This window comes from Alligator sinensis, unplaced genomic scaffold (genome assembly GCF_000455745.1).
Source record: "Alligator sinensis unplaced genomic scaffold, ASM45574v1 scaffold600_1, whole genome shotgun sequence".
Lineage (NCBI taxonomy): Eukaryota > Metazoa > Chordata > Crocodylia > Alligatoridae > Alligator > Alligator sinensis.
Genome location: NW_005841859.1, coordinates 1,957,689 through 1,981,567, shown reverse-complemented (window position 1 = coordinate 1,981,567; position 23,879 = coordinate 1,957,689). Strand labels below are relative to the sequence as shown.

At 41.6% G+C, this 23,879-nt stretch overlaps 1 protein-coding gene across 8 annotated transcripts in view; it reads left to right on the top strand.

The window, feature by feature from the left end:
- BRD1 (bromodomain containing 1) overlaps nt 1-23,879 on the top strand; it is a 99,990-nt gene that overhangs the window by 61,537 nt on the left and 14,574 nt on the right. For 5 of the 8 annotated variants that reach the window (XM_006016494.3, XM_025215293.1, XM_025215286.1 and 2 more), the window contains 2 exons: nt 15,392-15,527; nt 19,043-19,170. In XM_006016494.3, the coding sequence (XP_006016556.1) occupies nt 15,392-15,527; nt 19,043-19,170 (264 nt within the window). Of the gene's footprint in view, nt 1-1,906; nt 1,989-9,350; nt 9,605-14,458; nt 14,966-15,391; nt 15,528-19,042; nt 19,171-23,879 lie in introns of those variants that run through there. The other 3 variants (XM_025215298.1, XM_025215303.1, XM_006016496.3) reach the window with 3 other exon arrangements.

The window sequence follows — 23,879 nt, the reverse complement described above, 5'->3', positions numbered from 1 at the left end:
GGGAAGTGGTGCTGGCTCCTACCCTGGGGGTCTTTAAGAAGCGGCTCGATGCCTACCTGGCTGGGGTCACTTGAGCCCAGTTTCCCTCCTGCCCAGGCAGGGGGTCGGACTTGAAGATCTACAAGGTCCCTTCCGACCCTACTTCTATAATTCTGTGAAAATGAGAATGACTCAGTAGGCTCCAATACTGCAGCAAAGGATATGGAGAGTTATAGTGCATCACAAGATTTATATGAATTGATTATGTAATGTTTTTTAAAAAATGCTAATAGTACACTGACATGTGGCAACAGGATTATTACGTGCATTTTTGGGACACTATTACGCTACTGTATTCAGGTCTAATGAACCCTTACCTGTAGTTGAGAGGTGGTAAGCTTTGTTAGTCTCAGGTCAGGCAAGTAGTTCAAGGTGGTATGGCACTGTAGAGACGTAACTGATTGTGAGGCATGAGCTTTCTTAGATAACAATCATCAGATGTTCTGAATGGAAGGGAAGAACAAAAGGTTTTTGTATAGAAGAGAAATGGGGAGGAGGAAAGGACACTGTTAATAGAGGTAAAAAGTGAGTTAATTAAATCAGTTGAAATGAGCAAGTCAGCACCTTGGGGATAGTGTAGTTAACAGTCCAAGTAATTGGATAAGAATCCTGTTGAGACTAGGTACATCGATAGATCGGCACCAATATAAAGAAAATTGTCTGTATCCGTCCGATGTGACTGATTAATTTGTGTGATAAATGTCCGTGTGTGTGCACAGCTGCAGCGCAGCACATAGGCAGCCAGGAGCACTGCCAGCAGTGTGGAGAGCTGCCTGCAGCTGCTAAGTCTGTTGTGGTACAAGGGGAGGGGAAGGGAAGGGGTGTTGGGGTATAGATCAAGGCCCCCTCAGTGAGGGAGGAAGTGGGGCTGGGCAGGTGCTGCCTAGCCGGTGTGGGGAAGGGCGCAGGACAGAGCCACAAGTGGCTTGTCCAAGGGGCAGGGAGGGCGTGTGCCCCCCAGATCTGTGCGGCACTGCACAGGCTGCAGCTGTGGGCTTGGGCTGGAGTGGTCGCAGGGCAGAGCTGCAACTCACCTGGGGGGCACGGGAAGGGAAGGGGGGGGCAGCTCCTGCTGCTGCGCATAGATCATCTGGTGGCTCCCACCGCTCATCCAGGAAGGCATGGGGGGGAAGGGGCCCCCAGATCTGCCCAGCTGGGAAGAGCTCAGCTCAGCCCCAGCCTGCCCCGCACACGTGTCCCCCTCCCCGTGCTGTCCCGGAAGAGCAGCGGGAGCCACCAGACAAGCACTGGATGAGCCGCCCCGCCCCCACTCTTCCCCTGCCTTCCAGATGAGCTGCAGCCTGCCTCACACTGCGCCGTTCTGGGGGAAAACATGCTTGCCCCCTGGCCGAGCCACTTGCCGGCTCTGTCCCGCACCCCTCCCAGCCCCGGCTGGGCAGTGCCTGCCCCAGCCCTAGCCTCTCTCTCACCCTCACCGTGGGGGCCTTGATCTAGACCCCTCGCACCCTTTCTCTCCCCCCTCCCCTTCCACCACAACAGACTTACCAGATGGATGCAGCTCTTCAAGCTGAAGAGCTGTATATCAGAAGTTGGATTGGTATCAGCTGATATGCCTCCTTAAAAATCGGCTATCGGTATTGGCCCCAAAAATCTCTATCAGTGCGCTCCTAGTTGAGACTAGTGCGCTCCTAGTTGTTTAACATGGTCTAGTGTTTAGCTCATTTCATGTTTTGCCATTTTATGTTCAAGTTAGTTTTTAAAGTGTTTTTTGTTCTTGAAAGAGGTTCTATTTTGAGGTCAGTGATGGAATGTCCAGGGAGGTTTAAAGTGTTCCACTACGGGCTTTTATGTGTTTCTGAACTGATGTTGAATTGTTGCCTGTTCATTTTTTTTTTTTTTTACGTAGGGATTGACCTGTCTGGCCAATATGGATGGCAGAAAGCCACTGTAAGCAGGTCATGGCATTAAAGACATTGGTGGTGGAGCAGGTGAATGAACCCCAGATGTTAAAATTTTATATGTTTTGATCTGGTGATGATGTGGTTTGTGTTGATGAAGGGGGTTGCCTGTAAGTCAGGCATGCTTGTCCCCCCCAAAGCTACCTTGAGATGGTCATAATTTTCAAGGAAAGTCTGGAGGCCATTAATGATGTGTTCAAGCTGGGGGCTGGGGGTGATGATGAGAGAGATTCTGTTCTTGTCACAGGGTTGGTATAATATGGCCTGCGGGCTGGGTTCAGCCTGCCAGGCCATTCTGTCCAGCCTGTGGAGCCCCTCTAAAATTTAGACAATTGTTACTGGCTGGTGGCTGCCTGTCTAAAAGCTGATGAGGTGCCAGCAGCAGGAGGAGCTGGTGGCAGGTATCAGCAGCAGCAAGGCCCACCTGCTCCCCCTCCCCCCCCCCCCGCCCCTTCACCCCCAGCTCCCAACCAGAAGCTTCTTCTTAGCAGAGCCTTCTGGCCTGGAACCATGTGGCTGATCCCTAGCCCTCCCTCTGTCCAAGAGTGGAAACTTGGTTATGAACAGCAAGGGAGAAGACTGCCGGTGATTGCCCCACTCCATGGGGCTCACGGGACTCTGGCTATGTGCCTCCATGTACCGCTCCTGGCTAGTATGTCAGGAGAACCATGTGGAGGCATGGAGCTGGCCCAACTGGATGGCACAGGACCTCCCATGGCTCCCGGCACTCTAATGTACCACTGGGCTGGCTCCGTGCCGCGCCCTGTAGGTCCTGACCATGCAGCTGGGAACCACATGCTGTCAGAGCCATCCTGGCAGCACGCGGTTCCTGGCTGCATGGCTGGGACTGCAGGACACAGCACAAGCCAGCCAGGAACTGCAGGGGTTGGACTGGGCTGGGCTAGCTCCATGCTGCATTGTGCGGTCTCGGTTTTGCAGCTAGGAACTGCGGGGGCCAGGTTGGCTCCAGCAGCATACAGTTTCTTGCTGCATAGCTGGGACTGCAGAATGCAGCAGGAGCCAGCCTGGCCTCTTTGGTTCCTGGCTGGCTCCTGCTGCGTCCTGCAGCTGGGAACCGCTTACCGCAGCTGGCATGAGCTGAGCTGGGTTGGCTCCATGCTGCACCAGGCGAGTCCTGGCCTTGCAGCTGGGAACTGCGTGGCACAGTACAGAACCAGCCTGGCTGGTCACTTCCTGGCAGTATGACCTCTTTTCTTCAGCAACAGCCTCCTAGCAAGAAAAGTATATTCTTGACCATATTTCCATGCTGGGTGATCCGTCTGTCTCAAAACACTCCAGAAAAGAACAAGTCTGTTGAGAGGAGACCTTCCTGACAGCTTTTGAACTTGCTGGAATTTCATGTTAGAGACTCTAGAAAAGAGGAGGAGCAAGCTATTTATGTGAGGCCCTGGAGAGGGAGATTAGAAGTTTTTCATATGAGCTGCTTAACTCCTGGTTTTGCTTATATTAAGTTCCTCCACAGAAATGTATTTAATGTTTATAAAGTTTCATTGTCTCCTCCAGGAAAAGAAGCATCTTCAAGGAAGCACTGGAAAGCACTTGCAGAATAAATGCAGAATAAAATCAATCCCTGTCCCAGAAGAAGGTTTTCTTATAGCAAACTAGAAGTTTTGAAGATGGAGTTTTTTTAATGTATTCTGCAACTGTTTTCTAATGCTTCCTTGAAGACATGTTTCCTTTCCTGGAGGAGATGATGAAACTTTATGAAAATTAAGTAAATTTCACTCATTAAATATATATTTCACTCTTACAATTGGAACCCTCAGAAAAGATTTATTATGCATCTGGTGAAATCTGGAGTTGAAGTAAAGCAGAAAAATAAATTAACAGGTACAAGTACAGGAATCATTTTCCTTTTCCAGGAATGTTTCCTAGGTGGTTCAGAAAACCTTGGGCAATTGTTGTCACATCAATTAGGAAATCTTGATTCACTTTTTTTTACCCTAATCCTGTTTCTCCATTCCTCTGGAATAATTTAAAAGCTTATGCTTCAAGTTATGCATTAAAATTCATAGTTTGTTAGAGATGAAAAATATTAATATTTGTGAAATGGCACTTGAGGATGTCTTCTATTCCCTCCGAAGAAGTAAGCCTACTGCTTACAAAAGCATATTCTATGAATCTTTGATGTAGTTAGTCTACAAAGTGCAAATCTACTTTGCCGTGTCCATTGCCTCACCAGTATATCTAGCACATTTATTTGTGAGCAGACATCTGATTGAATGTGGGTGTAATGATAAATACTGAAAGTATTTTATATTTACAGTACTGAGGGCATTCGTTCAGGACATCAGCCCGCTTTCCTTCAATTTATGATCCTTCATTTTCTTTCGTGTTATAGTAGCCTCTCTCATGTCAAGTTGAGTCCGTTTTCTCAGCACAGGAAATACAGGAAAATCACAAGAGGAGGCTGTTGTAACAAGTTGGGGTGAGGAGGGTTGTTGGTTTTGTTTTGTTTTGTTTTGTTTGGGTTTTTTTTGGTTGTTTTTTTTTTTGAGGGAAACATTAATGGGCCAATGATGAATTAGCGGAAGAGCATCCTTATTCCTTGTTAAAGAACTGCTACTTCATAGTGTTTCCAATTGTACTTGTTGCTGGGGATGCTGAATCAAACCTATGGGCAGCAACGGAGTGGACTGACTGCTAGAGGTCAAACCTATTCCCGCAGTGTTTTATACCAACACCAAACGAGTCCCACATTCGGCACTACCTTAACAGAGATGCATGGGTCAAGCTGAACAGACCGACACCTGGATATGGATGCTTCAGGACAACATTTCACAAGATGAACATCATGGACACATTAATGAATGTGGTGTCCAACAAATTGCACAGCACTTAATCAAATGCTGCAATCTTTAAAAATGCTTACATGGGGCATATGGAATCTGCACATGGAGTGATACCAGAAAGTGGCTCCTAGATTTGGAAGTTGATATCGGAACCCATAGGAGAGAGAAATAAAGAGTTGACCAATACTGTCAAGTGTCAGGTTGGCACAAAAGGTTCAAAGTGGGTGCATCTACATGAGACGCTTTACTGTGCAGCAGACTTAACCTGCTGCGCAATAAAGTGTCACCATCTGTACGTTCATGGCACTTAGGGCACAGTAGATTAATTTACTGTGCTGTCAGATAGTCCCATGATTACAGGTAAGTAAATAGATGAAAAAACTGGAACCAAAAAGAAAGTGATGTTCTTTTGCAGGTGTATTCTGTGCCTTGTCATTCTGTGCTGCCAAGTACACTGTCAACTTAAAAATTGATTTTGCTTTATAAATGAATAGGAGGTAGTTTCAAGTGCCTTACCAAGCACTCTTCAGCCAATGTGTTTTTTATAATCCTATGGGTTTAAAATGGTAGTTCTTCTCCCCCCCCCCATTCTGTCCCCCATGATACTGTGGAAAACATTCACCCAAAGATACTTCCTCTCTGTAGTTAATTTTAAAACCCTAAAATAACAGGTTGTCAAATGCAGAGTAATTTAAAGAACTAGTTTTATTGGAGAATAAAAGAGAAGGGTCATGGGTTATTCTAGTGGTCTTAAACTGATCTATCAAGCTGTTTTATTCTAAACTGGTACTTTTTCACTGCTAAAACTAGTTGGGCACAAATTCTAGCTTCAGAAAGCCTAGCTTTCAAAGACTGTATTCAGATTGTAGTTAATATTCTGCTATTAAAAATTCTGTCCTCCATGTTGGATAAAATACATGTACCTATCCAAAAAAGATTTTGGATCTAAAAGAATGAACATCCTGCAGATTCTTCTGATTAGGTTTCTTTGTCAATTGATTGGAAATATAGGTGATAACACTGTCACCCCTCTTTAAGTATTATCCCTTTATCCATGCACTAAATGCTACCTAAAAGTACTGAATTTAGTTTAATTTCTAACCAGTCAGGAGAAGTTTCTTTTTGAAGTCTGTCCTTGTACTCAGGGGTGACGCATAGGGGGTACGTGTGCACCCCCCTGAGTGTCAGCGCACCCCCGTCAGGCCGCGCTCCCTGTTTAGCCAGCGGGCAGGGGAGCAGGCAGGAGCACCAGTGCACCCCCTGCAAGCACTGGCCGGGGAGCAGGGCCGCCAGCAAAAGCGACCGCACTGCTTCCAGAAGTAGCCGCGGGAGTTCCGGAAGCGGCGCAACCGCTTTTACTGTGAGTGGGATCAGCTGCCGGGGGACCCCCTCCCAGTTGCTGACTCGAGGCACTGGACACCCATGCATGTACTGATGGCCTAATAATTAAAGTAGCTTGAATGATTACTTTCGGTTCTTACTCATTTTGAGTACTGCATTTTCCCACAACAAATTATATGCATTCCAACGCTGAAGAAGGCAATGTGAGCAGGGATTTAAGGGAACTGTTATAGGCAGAAACTGTCAACTGTAATGCTGTGGGTCTGAGGAAGGTCATTAAACAGACCCATATGAGGTTTCATTGCAGCATGCACATCATTGTTCAGAATAAAAGATCAGCTGTCAGGGCTCATATCTGAAAAGCCTATAAAAGATAACTGGCTGCTTCAAGGAAATTAGTTTATTAAAGTCAATCTAACATTTTATATGGAGAAAATAAACTGTGGGCACATCTACACGTACAATTAATGCACAGCAATAAACTCTGGAGCATATCACACCAGAGTCTATAGCTCCTGGGCTCCACATTCAAACGTGTACCGGAAACTGCAGCATGTTGAGCTGAGTCGGAGGAGCCCCTGCTGGCAGGGGGGGCCCTGGGCAGTCAGCTTGCCAGCCCAGGGCTTCTCTGACCCAGCTCAGTATGCTGTAGAGGGGCTGGCTGGGGCATGAGGTCACTTCAGTGCAAGGCTAGCCAGCAGGCAGCCCCTGCACTGAAACACACTTGTGCCCTGGCTAGTCCTGTCAGCATCTACATGTGCATTGCTGCAGAGTAAAAAAACTTCCACCATAGGGTAGTATTTATGTTTACAAGCACTAACCTATGGTAGAGTTAATTAGTTTACTCCATCCTAATAGCACAGCATGTGTAGAGGCTGAGGTATTTACTGCAGAGCTAATTAGGCAACTACAGTAAGCGTCTCATGTAGATGAACCCTGTAGCTATCTGTTCATCATCCCACCATTGCCATAAACTAGAATTTGCATTGACTGCCTTCCAACATAGAGTTCTCAACCATGAGGCAGGTGATACCTTTTAAAATGCATATTTTTCCCCTCTTCCAATGGCTGAGAGTTGTTATGGCTTCCAAAAAGGGATGTGCTTTCAAAAGGGAACTAAGTTGCACCTGCCTGGTAATTTTGTTTTCCTGTGGGTGTTGTGTCCAGGAATTAGACCTTCCCTCTTATGGGGAACTTGGATACTTGAGTTCTAGTGAGGGGAAGCTATATATTGTTTCAATCTGTTAAAATTGCAGTTCTGGCAGGGGAGAGTAATTACTGTAGACCTAGTAAATAGTTGGACTAAAATAAGTCCTGCTGGACAATTATGAGAGACTGGTAGGCTTTTACAGCAAAGTGAAGAACTCTAAATATTTTATAGGATAAACAGGTAAGTTCTGTTTTTATTCTCCTTTGTGGTGATGGCTCCAATTTGTGATGTGTATTAATTCATCACATTAAAATGATTGTCTATTCATTTAAGTTTAGCAAATGTACAAATACAGATGTATCTATAAATATAAAATTTTCATTAAAATATAGAAGAGTTGGAACAAAAAGTACCTAAAATGCAACTAGTTCTTTTCCTGCTCCTTTTTGGGCATAAACTCATATTTAGTATTTGTATCTTTTCATAATTTAGAAATGCATGACCATTCTGGTCTTAGATTCTTACCCTTGATTACCGTCACTGCATCTTGGCATCGAATATCCTAAATAATAAAGTTGCTTTAGTGAGAGTGCTTTTTCTTATGAGCATCATCACACAGTAAAATAAAAGGATAAAAGCCAATGTGTATATAACTATATTAGTTAACAGAGTATTTATTTGTGGCCTGCCCTAGGTCATTCAAATTTGAGCTTACTGAGTTCACATTGCAAAGTTTTTAAACTCCTCTGAGTTATGCATATACCTTTTATGGTGTGTACTGTATGTCCCTATCATCACAAATCATTTCTTTGCTGGAGTAATTAATGACTCCTGGAAAACCCTTTTAAAAACATTGAATGGAAAGAGGGTTTTTTCTTGCATTCTGTGTTTTCTGATACTTTTACAAATTTTTCTGGTATGTTTTTTAAATGTTCCAGGGATATTGTCTACTAGCTTTGTATTACGTTGTTGTTTGTTTGAGAGCTAGCAGTGATTCTGGTGCTGTATCAGCCTAGAGCAAGAGACAGGCCTTGTCTTTTGGACATTTTAGTCTCCAAGATGGGTTCATTTTCATCTAGAATTGTGCAGTTCAAAATGAATCGCTTTAACAAAGTAATGCTAATGAACTAAGGACTTTTCTTATTCCAGAGTTTCAGTTAATATTAGTTAGACATAGGATGAATTCTTAAATAGTCTTTCTAACATAAACCAAAAGAGGCACTTTTCTGATCCATCAGATTTGATTTTTTTGTTATATGAACATTTCCCATTTAGGAACTTGAAGGACGCAGTCATTCAATATGTAGGTTACCAAAACTTTTACATCACTGGCCCTCATTGAACTTCCTCCGTTTTCTTTGAACAGTTGAGCCTGGTCAAGGTTATGAGCAAACTTATTTCTCAAGTATTATCTCTTCACCCTGGCTTTTGGCTACCTTCTTCAGGATTACAGTAACTTGTTCTGATTTGTCCACATGCTTGGAGGTCTGTTTTAAAATTCTCTGAACTTTGACATGCTCAGAGATCTGCCAGTGCACTTTGCTTGAGGGGTGTATACCTTTTTTGCACTCCCAAGATTTACTTGTTCTGAGATTCATTTTCTGAGAGCTCTGTGGATGTCTTACTGTGCTATTGTTACAGTTTGAAAATTATTGAGATTTGCATATTTTTTCACTAACTAGAGGGAGATATCCTGATGTTCATTGACTCGGTTAGCATATTCTTTTCACTACCTCTGTATTTGAAAACCTCTTAAAATAGGGTCATCTGTCTTCTTATTCTCATTGGAAGGAAGTTTAAATAATCACAGCCATGTTCTTGATGAATATCACACTTGTGAAGGTTATATTCTGTACTTTCACCTTCTTATGTAAATAATTTTCTTTTTTGACAAAGAGCAACTGAATCGAAATGAAGCCTCTATTTTAGTCTTGCCCCTTGTGAAACTTGTTTTAAGTATTTAGTGTTACTACGTGGAACATTTGTATAGTTTGCTCTGTCTCTGGACACTGCTGCAAGGATGGCATATTTATTTAAAAGCTTTGTTTCCTTTCAGTAAGATTTAATGGCTTTTTCACTGTCTTCCAGGTTCTCATATTAACTAATATCATGCTGGGTATTTATCTCTTTGGATCCTAATTATTTTCTTATCCTCACCATGGAATGGAATTCAATTAAATGATCATTTTGGAACGCAGAAAGACAATTACATTTCAAGTAATTATTTTGGATCATGTTGGAGACACCAGCCATCCTTAAAACAAAAACAAAAAACTTGAACACTGTTGGAGGAAGTCTTTGACATATATGAACCTATGCTCTTCATTCAATATATTTCCCCATCTCCGTAAGTTATAAAGTTGTACATGTTACAATATATGTGACACAAATTGGTCGCAATTTTTTTTACTAGTCCCCAGAGTGCTTACTCACAGATCATGCTCTTTTCAGGGCTGATTGGTTAAGAATAGTCCATCTTCACTCTCTCCCCAACCAATCTAATCTTCCTTTTATACAGAAATTTGAAATAATGCATAAAATAGGTACTATACCCAGTTTTTGTGCATTTATGTTTTTATAAAATAAGACACTCTATAAAACTTGTATTGTTAAAGGAAGAATCTGGCTGAGAGTTTCTGACTCTCTGGGTATCCAGTATAATTGCATAAGTCAGGTCTTGGTAGCCAGTAGTTCATAATACATACTAAAATATAAAAAACTAACATTTTTATATAAGCCGTGATGTACTTTATAAAGCTGTATTGGATGCCTCTGTTTGGTGATTCATAATATTTGAAAACACATCTCATTCTTTTGCTGTACAGGTATCAAGGTTTAACAGAACACATTATCCTGTTCTTGAATATGTTTATGTGTACACCAAGCTGTGCATAAGATGGCTTGAATTATGTTGAAAGTTTAAATGAGTTCTGCTGGTTTGATGTTGTTTTATTGTCAGCAGAATCTCAAAATGAGTACAGCCTTTAATGTACAACTTCTTCACATTTTTGGTTGTGTTTTGTACTTTCTTAGAATGTATTGTACCTCAGACTCCCATTTTTTGCTTTCAGGTTCCCTATGTTTACGCTGTCATTCTGTATTTTGTCTCCTCCCACTTTACTGAATTTGTTAGATAGATAAAGTTAACCTACTTGGCTTCACCCCAAGCCCTGGTGAACATTTATTTGCAGCATAATTTTTAAAGACTAATTTTTATTTTACAAATACTTAAATTTTTTTTGTCCTGACTTATCAGCACTGAAGAAAAACCCAGGAATAACTAACAGATTAATCTTAAATGTGTTATTTCTTTAAGGTTTCTTTTTTAATTGCCTACCTCAAGAAAGATTTATCATAAACTAGAAAACGAGTAGGAATTAACCCCTGCAGTTGAAATAAATTGCTCTTTTAATTTAGTAATTTGCTTTGTTCCATCTGTCTGCCTGATTTTTTTTTTTTTTTTTTAAAACCCCCTGAAAATGAGCCTTTTCAAGATAAGGTTTAGTGCGAGGGCAATAGGAAAAAACTAACTTTTCCCATAATGAAAAAAAAATTTGCAGCCTACTTTGAATAGTTCTTTCACTGATGCAGGTAAAATTTAAAAGTTGTAGTGTTGAATGGAAAACGCCACCTTGAATTATGACTTTTCCCATTGCAGAGAGAGTGCTGAGCATGCACAGCAGATATTTTGGAGATTATACAGGTCTATAACATGTAAAGTAAGATGAGGCTAAAATGATCCCCAAAGATTTGCCTATAGTAGCTGTTCACAGGATTCTAGCTAGCTTCCTGTTCATGAGATAGGGAGCCACTTCAATGGCTCGTCCAACAGTTCTGATTACAGAATTTTATTTTGTTTTTTGCAAGTTGGCATTGTATTAGATTGTGTGCGCTCTCGTTCTCACTCGCTGTCTCTTTCAAGAAGAGATAATATTTTATTATCCAGTTACAAATTTAGTTTGACTGATACCTAAATTTTCAACTAGGTAAACTAAGATTCTTCCGTTAACAAGATTTTTGGCGTCTTTTCATTTTTTTTAAAGATGCCTCTTCTTTTATTTGTCATTTAGGATTGAACGGTAAGGGAAATCAGCGCAGTCAACATGGCCTATTATTCTGTGTCATTCCCAACCCTCTCACCCACATAGTTCCATAAGCAAGGTCAATTAGACTGAGAGTTTGGGGACTTAAGTTGTCCATATTTCTTAGAAAAAATAGGTTATTGCGTTGCACTCCATCATGAATATTTAGCAGAGTTACTGTGAACAGATTTTGAAGAAGAAATTAGTTTTATTCCCTTTTTACAGAAGAGTGATGAGAAGTAGCAAGACTCTTCCTAATGAGTGCTCTTGGAATTTCCAGTTTCCTTTTGTTATTCTCAGATGTTATTTTATAACTAAACTCCAAATGCATTTTGAATCCCGTCCCAGGCTGGGCCTCTGTGCTACATGCTGCAGCCTTAATGACATTTGCTATAGTTGCAGTGCCTAGTGTCTTGCCTTCAGCCAGGAATTAAAGGTTCAAGATAAAATGACAAAGTGATTTTAAAATAAAACATAAAGATTGTGGTAGGACTTGGGTTTCTTTTATTCTTGGTTGTTGGTAAAGCATGGGTAAGAGTCTGTCTGCTAGATCATGTCTTTGCAGTTTGTGTTGATGAAGTATGTGATGATACCTACTCTGAGTTTCTTGGTCCTGGGAAGAAGATGCTGTAAATAAGAACATACAACTTCATCAAGTTGAAGGCATTGAAACAGATGCCTCATGGGTCAAATGTTTTATTTAAGACACATTGCGTGGTAGCTTGTTACACTCCTTTAACCTTACAAGAGTGTTTAATCAAGCTTGCAATTACCAGTCCTCAAATGGACTCGGACCCCAATCTGCTAAAACAACTTTAGAAACAGCTGTCCTCTTAAAACACACTTGATTTCAGCGTCATCTAAATCTGAGTTAATCTATCATAGCACCTGTACTTTCTTTCTGAGAATAAACATGATAAAGGAAGGTTATTGTTTGGTAATGAACTTACTGCTAACAGCTTCAAGATGTTGATTGTTCTCCTATTGAATATAGAGAGAATGGTATTTTGTGATTGGGTCAGATCTAGTGGAGAATTGCAGAAGACTACATTAGAAACTTCTGAACGTGAACAATCATAGAAAAATTAGAAAAGAAAAAATTCTTTCTAGACTTACTTATTTTGCACAATCTACCTTTAAAATGTACAGAAAGAAAACCATAAAGATACTTTCACAACTTCAGCTAAGTGCCTGCTTTTTCTATTCAAAAGATAAATTAATAGTACTTGCAAAGTTTTCAAGAGTAGCACTGAAAAGAGCTCATGTGAGATACCATAGGATAGTTTAGTCTAAAATTCAGTAGCTCACTAGGGTAACAAGACTTAATTCATAATCTGCTTTGTGATGGTTTAAGACAAGATTGTCCAGTTTCTAAGCAGCTAAGGGACAAACACATTGCATGGGGGTGGCGGGGGGTCACCACCTGTGGGCTGCACTAGGGTGAGCCACAGGAGCCCTAGCCATACACTATGCAGATACCCCCTTCCTTCCACATGGGCACTTCCACCCTATCACTGCATCTGCACCACATACCCTGTCCCCCACTGCTGCACCATGTACTTATGCAGGCTCTTCCCTGCGCCACTGCATGCCTACACTGCCCTAGGCGCTCTCAGCTCACCCAGACACACCATGCTGCACTGTCCTGTCCCCAGCAAAACTCAGGGGAAGGAGAGGGAGCCTAGATACTCTGGTTGCTCTTGCAGCTAGAGCAATATGGGGAGCCACAGCTGGATAGGAGCCTGGGGGGCTACAACATAACCCTTTGTGGGTCATGTGTGATCTGTGGGCTGACAGTTGGACAGCCCTGGCCCAAGATGGTCCTTTTTAAATGTTTTTTTATGTGCTCGATAAAATCTACAGGTAACTCAGCATGTTTAGAAAATTAGGGTTGGAAGGGACTTCAGGAGGTCATCTAGTCCAGCCCCTTGCTTAAAGCAGGAACATCCCCAACTGTATCATCTCAGCAAAGGCTTTGTCTGGCTGGATCTTAAAAACTTCCAAGGATGGAGATTCTTGCAGCCTGTCTGGGTAACCTGTTCCAGTGTTTCACTACCCTCCTAGTGAGAGTTTTTTCCTAATATCTAACCTATACTTCTCTTGCTGCAACTTGTGACCATTGGTCTTTGTTCTGTCATCTAGCACCACTGAGAAGAGTTTAGCTTCATCCTCTTTGGAGAACCCTCCTTCAGGTAGTTGAAAGCTGCTATTAAATCCCTCCTCAGTCTTCTCTTCTCTAGACTAAATAAGCCCAGTACCCTCAGCCTCTTCCCAGAAGTCAGATGCTCCATCCTCTTAACCATTTTCATTGCCCTCCACTATACTCCCTCCAACTTGTCCACATCCTTTCTGTAGTGAGGGGCCCAAAACTGAACACAGTACTCCAGATGTGGCTTTAGCAGTGCTGAGTGGGGGGGGGGGGAAGAATCATCTTTCTAATGCAACCCAGTATGCTGTTAGCCTTCTTTGCAATGAGACCACACTGTGGGCTCAGTGTTCAGCTTATTGTCCACTGTTACCCTCAGGTCCTTTTCTGCAGACCTGCTGCTTAACCAGTTGGTCTCCAGCCTGTACCACTTCATGGGATTGTTCCGTCCTAAGTGCAGGACTTTTCACTTGTCCTTATTGAACATCAGTCAGTATTTTTACTGTTGTACATTCTATAGAGGTTCTTTCTTGTGCTTGCTACTTTATGATTTTGTCATTCATATTGCTAAGGTTTTTTTGTTGAAATGCAAAAAAATTATCAAATTAGGAAACTAAATATGACGTGGGACTTACCTTTGGAAAGGACACTCCTGGTTTGCTTTATATAGCAGATACAACATCTTTTTTCAGTTTTAAAAGTGCATGTAGAAGTCATATTTTGTAATTTAATAAAAACCTGAAGATCGTCATCTTGTGTATATCAACAAAAAAAAAAAAGGGTTTCTCACAAGTCCTACTTCAGGTTAAAATTATATAATAATATAAATACCCAAAGCCTGGAACACCCAACTGTGAGCTAGTTCCTTTATATAAAGTTGTTCTATTTCTGTTGGCACTCTTCTTGTGTCTGCCTGAGTTGGGTTTAGTTTAAAGAAATGAAGTTTTAAAAATGTTTCTTCTTCACAGGAGTCCTTCCAGAAGTCCACACCTTAATCGAATAAAGAAATGGTCTTTAAACATAGACAAATGAAGAGTCTTAACAAGAAATATGTACAGTGTGAATAAGCAGATGAAGGCAAGATTTTGTAGTGGCCCAGTTGTAAAATTCTCAGATTGGTGGCTTGAACACTCTAAATGTTAATTGCTGCTTTTTCATCTCTACATCTCTGAAACAAAGCACGCAAGTTGTGAAGGCAGGCAGAAAAAAGATACAGCAGGGACTAATTTGAGTTTACAATCCAATTTTGCTCTGGGAGTTTACAAAATATTCTTAGTCTTAAATAAGTATTCATTCATTCTCATTGCATGAGATTATTCTGAACTAGGTTTTAGTATCTAATCTAATACATTGACCGAAATCAGTAGAAGTCTCTAGCAGGTATTGGATTAGGGCCCTAGGGGAATCGCTACCTCTCATTACATTGGGCATTAAAAAAGCTATTTCCATTATACCTTGTTGTGATTTGCCGAGTCTGTAATATATTACAATTTACTTACATAAATGAGCTATTGACTTTTGTAAACCTGCAAGCTTTGACTCTTTGACTTGGTTCCGTCTATGTGCTCAAGATTAAGTATCCAACATAATATTAAAAGTATTATGTATGAGGAATATTTTTGAAGTGCCATTAGGTACTTCTTCTCATTTAATCTTCATTTCATTCCTTTTATCTGAAAGTTACTTCCTGTTTCTTAACAACTGGACTACATACATTTTGCCAGATTTTTTAATATAAATTACTATATTGTAATTTAAGGGTTTGTTTTTTTTTCTTTTTTGCATCTCAAAGCTGCTTAACAGGTGCAGAACAGTAATTATGTAAATGAACAATTGCATGTCTGTATAGAAACACAGTAAAAATTACAATTTTGTTAATGTATGTTTCTGTTATATTATAGGTCTATCCAACGGTTTTGGAGATGGAAGTAGAGAGAGAGAGTTAGATGATGCTCCAGGAAGAAAAGTTGAACCTCGTCGCCGCTGTGCATCAGAATCTAGTATATCATCTAGTAACAGCCTTTTATGTAATTCAAGGTAAAAATACGGATTTTTGATGTTAAAATAAAATTTATCCTGAATTGGAGCAACAAATATATGTTGCGTTTAAAAAATATATGTCAAAATTTAAATTTTCCTCTTTAGGTTGAGGTGAACGTGGCTGTTTGTGTCCTTTGGGAATCACTATTTTGTAGGGGTTTGTAGTTAGGAAACTGCCACTGTCTCAATTGATTTATATTTGAGTTACTTTTATAACTGTAGGCTAGAATCTTTCTGTAACGAATTTGCAGTGAGTTCACTCCATTTCTGTAAGGTACATCAGGCCATGACCATAATAACTAACGAGTTCTGGAGATGTTTGCCCTCATATATAGGTACTCCTTGTTGGAGTCCCTTATTAGAGATTCCTAAATTAGAAAAAACAAATGGCAGGCATTTGGGGCAGTACTACCACTTGTGGATTTCTGTCTTAGAACAAGAGGGTAGAGTGGGTATATATTTGATTCCAATTAACTGCTTGTTCAGAATTTTCCAAATTTGTTCACAGTAGGGCATATTACCCACAAATACAATTCAATATGATGGGAAGACTCAGCACCTGAGAGAGATGTACAGGCATTCAAGTAAGTGCAGGAGAAAGGGGATCTTCCTGGTAGGAATTGATCTAATTTTCTTGCACAATAAATTCTTTGAATGCCTGTGTGCTTTTTTTGTGCTGAGAGAGAGGGTCTTCTCCCAGCCCAAAAGTAATACCTGTCTGTGGCCATAGTTGCTATGGTAGACAAGTATTTTTCTTGCTATAGCCCTGTAAGTTAAACTACTTAAGAACACAGTGATAACCTATTGTAGTATAAAAGTAATGTATTGCATCCTTTGATGTATAATATTTTGAGGAAGCAATTCAGAATAATTCTCACTCAGATCTTTTGAATCTTAAAAATGAAAGTGCAGGTGGACAAAAATTATTGATGAGAAACTTTTTCTATTTTCCTATACAGGAAATTCACAAAGGGACTTGGGCTCCCTGAAATCTGGAGTTAGGTTGGGGTGGGCAATTATTTTGGCTGGAGGGCCACTTAATGAGTTTGGTGAGCTGTTAAGGGCTACATGGGTAGCCCCACCCCTTGACAGGTACTCTACCCTCTGGTTGCCATCTTGTGGCTAGAAGTCCCGCCCCCTAACCCCTAGACCTTTGCTACCAGAAGTCTCTCCCCTTGCAAAGGAAATACATCTTTTGGGAGGGGGGAGTGGGGTTTGCTTGTATATTGTGTATGGTTGAGGGGTGTGTGGGTCTGGGGGGGGTGGGGATTTTGGTGTGTGTAGGTGTGGGGGTGGGGTGTTGTGGGTAGTGCAAGTGGGGTGTATTGGTGAATGTGTGTGGGGGTGTGGGATGTGTGGGACTTGGATGTGTGTGAGGATATGGTGGGGGTGGGATGTGAGAGGATGTGGGTGCATGTGTGGGGAGGTGTAGTGGGGTGTGTGTATGTGGAGGTGGGAGGTGTGGAACGTGTGGCAAGTGTGGGATGTATATGTGGATATGGTGGGCAGGGAGGGGGATCCGTGCTGCCTGCCTGGCTCCTAGCATGCTGCAAAGGATGTGAAAGCAGCTGCCGCTGGCAGGCTGCTGGAGAAACCCCTGTGACAGGATGGGGGCACAGGGAGTGGAGCCTGGCTTTGCCCCACACCTGCCTGGCAGAGCTGCAGCTGAGTTTTGTGCTGGCTCCTGCTGCTACTTCCATGCCGCATGCTTGCCTGGCTGCTGCTCCCGCCCCACCTTCCTATCCTGTGCCTGCCTAGCGGGGCTGCACTGTCTCCTGCTGCTGTTCCCACTACACCTGCCTATCCCATGAGTACCTGGGCTCCTTCATGCCCCCTCTTCACCCACATGCTCCGCTGCCCAGCCATGCATGAGCAGGACCAAAGCAAGCTGCAGGCAGAACCCACCCCATTCCCTCAAGGCTGCAGCTTCCCCTCCCTCCTTGCTGCCTGAAGCACTGCAGCAGGGACAGGAGGAGCTGCTGGAGTCAGGGGGAGCCCAGCAGTTCCTTGGGCAGTAGCAGCTGTGCCTGGAATCTGTGCCTGCTGGACAGTGCTGGTGCCCTCTGGTGGGGTAGGCTGGAAGCACAGCAGGTGCTGTCCCATGCAGGAGCAGGCAGGACTTGGCTCCATGCTGAGCACAGCAGGGGCAGGCGCCTGCAGGGTTGGATACAATTAACTTGTGGATACCTGCCTGCGGGCCAGAACCAATCAGCTGGTGAGCTAGATCCAGCCCACGGGCCATATTTTCCCCACCCATGAGTTAGGTTCTGTCCTGCTTGCTGACTTCTGGCCCTGGGACTCTTGCGTCCCTTTCTTTATAGCATGTCAGCTTCAACAAGAGGGATAAAGATTGCCCTCAGACTAGGCTATCTTCTAGCCTGGTGGTTAGGGTTGTTTGCCAGGTGAAAGATGGGAGCTGGAGAGAATGATGGCCTTAATCCCACATCTTCTTCTTCCTGGGTTATTGCTCTGAGTGAGCGTTCTAACTGTTAAGCTGCCACACAGAAAGTGATGAGCATCCTTGTGTTTCTGAATAAAAATAGCCAGGGGCACTAAAATCACACTTTCTGTGTGTGTTGGGTGCAGTTTTACCTGACCTGCCAGATCAGGCTCTTTCAGGGATTAGTTGTAGAGACATCTAGTTTGTAAATCCCAGACAACCTTAGGTGCCTATGGACGTGCGCAGCAGCTGAACTTAGCATTTAGCAAAAGGAGTGGGGAGGAGTGTATTTTGGGAGAAGGCGGGGGTGGGAGGAGGAGCAGATGGCATTTCTGTTTGTTTTTCATCAGAAAACTTAAAATCTGGATTTTAGGTGCCTCTCGGTTAGATGTGGTTTCCATGAATTATTATTCTTACTAAATTTTTTTTATGATTCTCACCAGAAATTCCTGTCTACAGTTGGAAGATAGGTTAATATAGAGTAGAAATAATGGAAAAGAAAATTCTATTTTCTTTTAGCCCAGGAATGTCCAACTGGTGTCCCACAAGTGGTTAAATTGCATCCCCTGTCCCCCCACCCCACTTCTGCTCCTGCCATTGCTCTTTCTGAAACAGAAGTCTTCCCCTTCCTGCCCCAACCCAGGGGTGGTGCACCACAGCATGGCGCAGGAAGCAAGAGAATGAAGCCTGGGGCCATGCAGGCACATGGTGGAGACAGAGGGTGCCTATGCAGGCATGTGGTGCAGCAGTGGGGGTGTGGGGAGTAGGCGCACTGTGTGGCATCCATGAGGCCCATGTCATGTCCTGGTGCAACCTGTTTGGTGTATGCTCCTTTCCCCAACGCAGCTGCAGCCCAGAGGGCATTTGGGCCCCAGCCACAAATAGGTGGGACAGGCCTGTGTTAGCTTATAAGTACAAGTTGAGTCAGTTTGTAGTTTTCTGTGAAATGTATTTAAATTAAAAACTCGACTTTTAAGCAGCTGTACTGGCTTCTTAAATTCCTGTTCACTATTTTGATGGGGAGCATTCTAGCTTTAATGTTAATAATATTTTAATATTAAAATCTCTACAGTTTTAGTTTGCCAAAGTGTGGTAAAGGTAAACCAGCACTTATACGAAGACACACCTTGGAAGACCGAAGTGAATTGATATCGTGCATTGAAAACGGGAACTACGCAAAAGCAGCAAGGATTGCAGCTGGTAATTACAGTGCATATACTATTAAGAATATAATTTAAATTGTGAATTTTGCCAACTGGTGCAAATCCATATTAATGGATCTTGTGCTAAATCCACATTATGAGGATCGTGCCCAACAGATTTCCCTGTTGAAATTGATGGGAGCATTTCTTAGGTGGGGATATAAAAATGTGGTCGTTTCAACTAATTTTGCTTTTGAAATGGTTGTCAGTAGTGATTTAAATTCTGAATAAGGAATGACAAATAAGTTGTATCTTTGTAGTAAATAAGGTAATTTGGTCTAGAATCTCCATTGCAGCTTTGCTGGCTGGCATTTTAAGTGTCAATGTGTAAATGAAGAGTTCTGTTTCTTTTGGTAGGCTTATTCTTACATAAACTTGTATTGTAAAAGCCAGATAAATAAGGATGAGTGGACAGAATTTTGACAAAAGAAATGGAGCATTACTTAGAGCTTCTGATTATTTGATTGGAATGCTTGAAGCAGAACGGTATTTCGTGGTTGTTGTAATTCCATAGTCTGGGTTCAGAATTCTACAGAACAAAATAATAGACTGCTAAATCCAGATTTGGAGATGGATAGTTATTTAAAAAAAACCCAAACACCCACCCCATTGTCAGCTTGCCTATCACCCCTTGTTTCCATCTCTGCTTTTAGATTTCTCTTCACAAGTCTCCTTGTCTTGTTCTGCCTTGTCTCAGCTCCTCTCCTGATGCTAGATTGGCTTTCATCTGTAATCATCTCCCTTGCTTCTTGTTGTAGTCTCTTTGCCTAGTCAACCCCAGCTCTCTCTTACATTCCACTACCTTGTCAGATCTGTTTGCTCTCTCCAACTGATTCTTGGTCTGAGTCTCCTCCTCCAGGAAGCTTCAGTCATAGTGTCCTTTCTAGTACTAGCAGACTGCTTCCCTTATCCTGTGACCTTGAATTGAATGGCTTCCTTTTCCATGCTGGTTTAGTGTCAATAGACAAGTCATTGCCAGCAATGGAGACAGGCTCGTTTTTCTGATTTAGTGTCTGTTAAAGTTTCTATTAAGTGTATGCCCCATAATGATTTTTTTCCCCAGAAACATACAATGTGGCTAAATTCAAGAGATTTTAACAAGGATAGGAAACAAAGTCACACTACTACTCCATTGCTAGCTAGCATCAAGCAAAACCGAGGAAGTGATTCTTTACTTAGATTCCTCTTTACTTAGCATTGGTGAGACTGCAGATGGAGTTCTGGCTGCTGCACTTCAACAAGGACATGGAAAAGCTTGAGAGAGTCTAAAGAGCCACCCATATTATCAGAGACTTGCAAGGCAAGCCATATGAGGAAAAGCTGGGGGACTTGGGTCTCTTCAGCCTAAAAAAGCGAAGGCTGAGAGGGGCCTTGGTAGCAGCTTACTGCTGTATAAGGGGAATACATCAAGTGTTAGTCAAAAAACTGTTCACCCAGGCACCCTTGGGGAAAACCAGGAGTAATGGCTACAAACTCCTGGAAGACCATTTCAGGGTTAACACTAGGAAAAACTTCACAGTTAAGAGAGTGTCCAGGCTGTGAAATAAGCTCCCTCCAAAGGTGGTGCAATCACCTACCCTGGAAATCTTCAAGAGGAGACTAGACAGTCACCTTGCTGAGGTCACCTGACCGCAGTTTTCTTTCCTGCCTGGTGCAGGGTGGGGGCTAGACCCAATGCTCTTGCGAGGTCCCTTCCAGCCTTACAGTCTATTAATCTATCTATGATAAATTTCACTTGCCTCTGTGAGGTTTCTTGAACTTTTCAAAGGGGAGGGGACAGCTGTAGCTTGACCTGTGTCCTGGTGAGCAAAGGGGGCAGGGAGAGCTGTGTTTTTTCCATGACAAAAAAACCCAAATCAAATGCCAAAATGTATAGGTATTTAGAATTTATTTTATTATAGTGATTGAGACACTGGTAGGCTTCCAAATTGCTTTAAAATTGTAAATATATCAATAAAACAATGTATTCAACATATAGATATATCTATATATAGGTATATCTATATAGAGACAGATAGATCTATATCTATCTATATCGATAGATATATTAGTAGCATTTCATTTTAATCATGCTAAAATGCAGGTTGGGGGGGGGGTGTTAATCAGAGAATTTGCAGTTTTTAAACAGTGAAAGCAGAATCTTTGGTCATACAGGCCACAGGGTCTTACAGCAATTTTACAAACATCAGAAGTAGAGAGTTTGAATGCAATTGTTACTTCAATACTAAGCTATACATATATTTTCAGTTCATTAAATGTTTCATGACAATTTTCATTAAAATTATCTGATGATATTTTAGATTTTTCTAGCCAGGTAGTAAAATGTCCCATGACTGCATTTCTCTTTGTTTTGGAGGTAATTACTGACCATGGATATTTATACAGCACCCCCCATCACCAAAGTCCTTAAGTGCCTATTAAAAGGAATCTTTACTGTTGGTCACATGTCTGAGAGAAGCCTTGCCACAAGACACAAAGGGAATAAAAACCACCCAGTCTGCCTTAAACCATCATTTCTTTTTATTTTACATTGACTTTGTACCTGACAGAAATATAAGGTTTTCTTAAGCAGTTTTCTAAAACACTTAATTTTTAAGTGTTCCTAAGAAAAGATACTGTTCTGTTCTTTCCATAGGTTGATTAGGCTTAGTTTTGTAAAACTTTGCCCGATTTTGGCTATGCATAGACATAACCACTTCAAAAGAGCAAGAGGTTTCAGCATAGGATTTTGTATCGGCTATTAGATGTAACTGTTACATCTTCATGTTCTGGTAGTTGTGCAACAAATCTAAATTGTTGTAACTTAATCCTGAATAAAAGTTAAAGTAGCAACAGTTTTGCTACATTTTGTATTGCTGTAAAGCAGTTGTAATTGTTGCATTATAACAACTTACATTAGTATCAGTTGATATCAGTGCTGTTGTTGCATCTCTGTAAGTATATGAACATATATTTGATCCTAAATACTTTCACTATCTTGTTCCTTTTACAGAATAATTAAGTTGTAGAGATTCTTACCTAGATAAATTAGTTTACATCATGCGGAAACAATTATTCTGTTAATTTTAGATTTTTGCCAAATTATTTGCTTAAATTGACACATTTTTAAAACACTTTTCTATTGTCTTCTCTCCTTAACCAAGTTCTTTAAAGGCAAGGCTTGGTATTACCATATCCTTAATCTGTGTCTGTTGTGCTTAAAGTACATTATGACTGTAATGAATATATGTCTGCAGACTTTTTGTGTTTTCCCTAAAAACTGGATAAAAAGTAGTGTGAAAAAGGAATGGGTTTAGATTTTCTCCCAAGACTCAATACTAAACAGTAGAACCAGGACACATATCAGTTTTACCCTATTGTCTTAATATAGTCCTGTTAATTTAAATACATGAACCAGAGCCATTGGAGAGACTTTAAAACTCCTGAAAAAAATAGCAGTGATTATTTTTTCTGATTCCATATAACTAATAAATCCTATTTAATGAATCCTAGGTTCCTTTAGCTTTAAAGCATCTCCTTTTGACGTCTTGACAATGATGCAGTAGTAATTAAGGCTCCTGACAGACATTGGTATGATTGCATAATGGCATACCAGAAGGCATGATTTTGGGGATTAGGTATAAAATTCTTCCCACAAAATTCCTCACAATAGCTACATTGCTGGGGCATGCAGTTAAGGATCAGGAGCTCCCCAGTCTCAAGCTGTCTGCACTGTGGCAGCATCATCTGCAAGTGCAGGACTCTTACAGATGATTCCACAGCTGACAAGCTCACCCTGGCATGGGGACAGTTAAAGCCTTACACTGCAGGCCAGGTCCTGGAGAGCCCAGGATTACCTGCTGCCTGACTTCTGCCATTGAGCAGGATGGTACTCTGTCCTGGACCCTGAGGCTGCCCCCTCCCCGATATCAACTATCAAGTGATCTTTGGCATCAGGACAGGGTGGAGCCCTGGATCCAGCACCAATGTAACATGTTCAGTTTAAAACTGGATACAATCCACCATCTATGTGGCTGGCTTGCATTTTATCCTGCACTTCCCTGAACGCGTAGCATGTTGCAATTTATCATGAGATTGACGATTAGTGTATTTGAATGGTGAAAAGTTACATTTCTGTGTAAACAGTGTGATTTTCTTTGGAAACACTAAGTGCCTATACTTCTAAAAACAAATTTAATGGATTCAGATGCTTGTTTTTAAAATTTTCCCAAAAGTATTACAGAAAATTTACCGCTTTTCTGATGCTGAAATTATAAATCATTATATAATTACTCATTGCCAAAACCTGCCTGGAAATTTCATTATTCAGAAAATACACAATCCTTCTGGATTTTACAGTGGTTTTCTTGATCTTGGGAAGGAGAAGCATTTATAATATTATTGTGCTTTCTGTATAGAAGCATCACCTTTTTTCAAATAGGAAAGAAAACTTCAGTCAATGGTGGTCCTAAACAGCTAAAAATAGGTCACTTCAGCCTTACAAGACTTTTGGCTTTAATGCTGGAGATTCCCTTCTTCACAATGTGTATCAGAACCATTCAGCTACTAAGAGTCATTGTTCCCTTCTGGTTTCCCTCAGTCCCATTCCACTTTCTTATGGAAGAGATTAGACTGGCAGTATTTTACAGGAGTTGCTTCTCCCATCACTCTTTGATCTATAAGTCTCCTTCATCCCTGTAGACATTCATGATCTTCATATACTTGGTA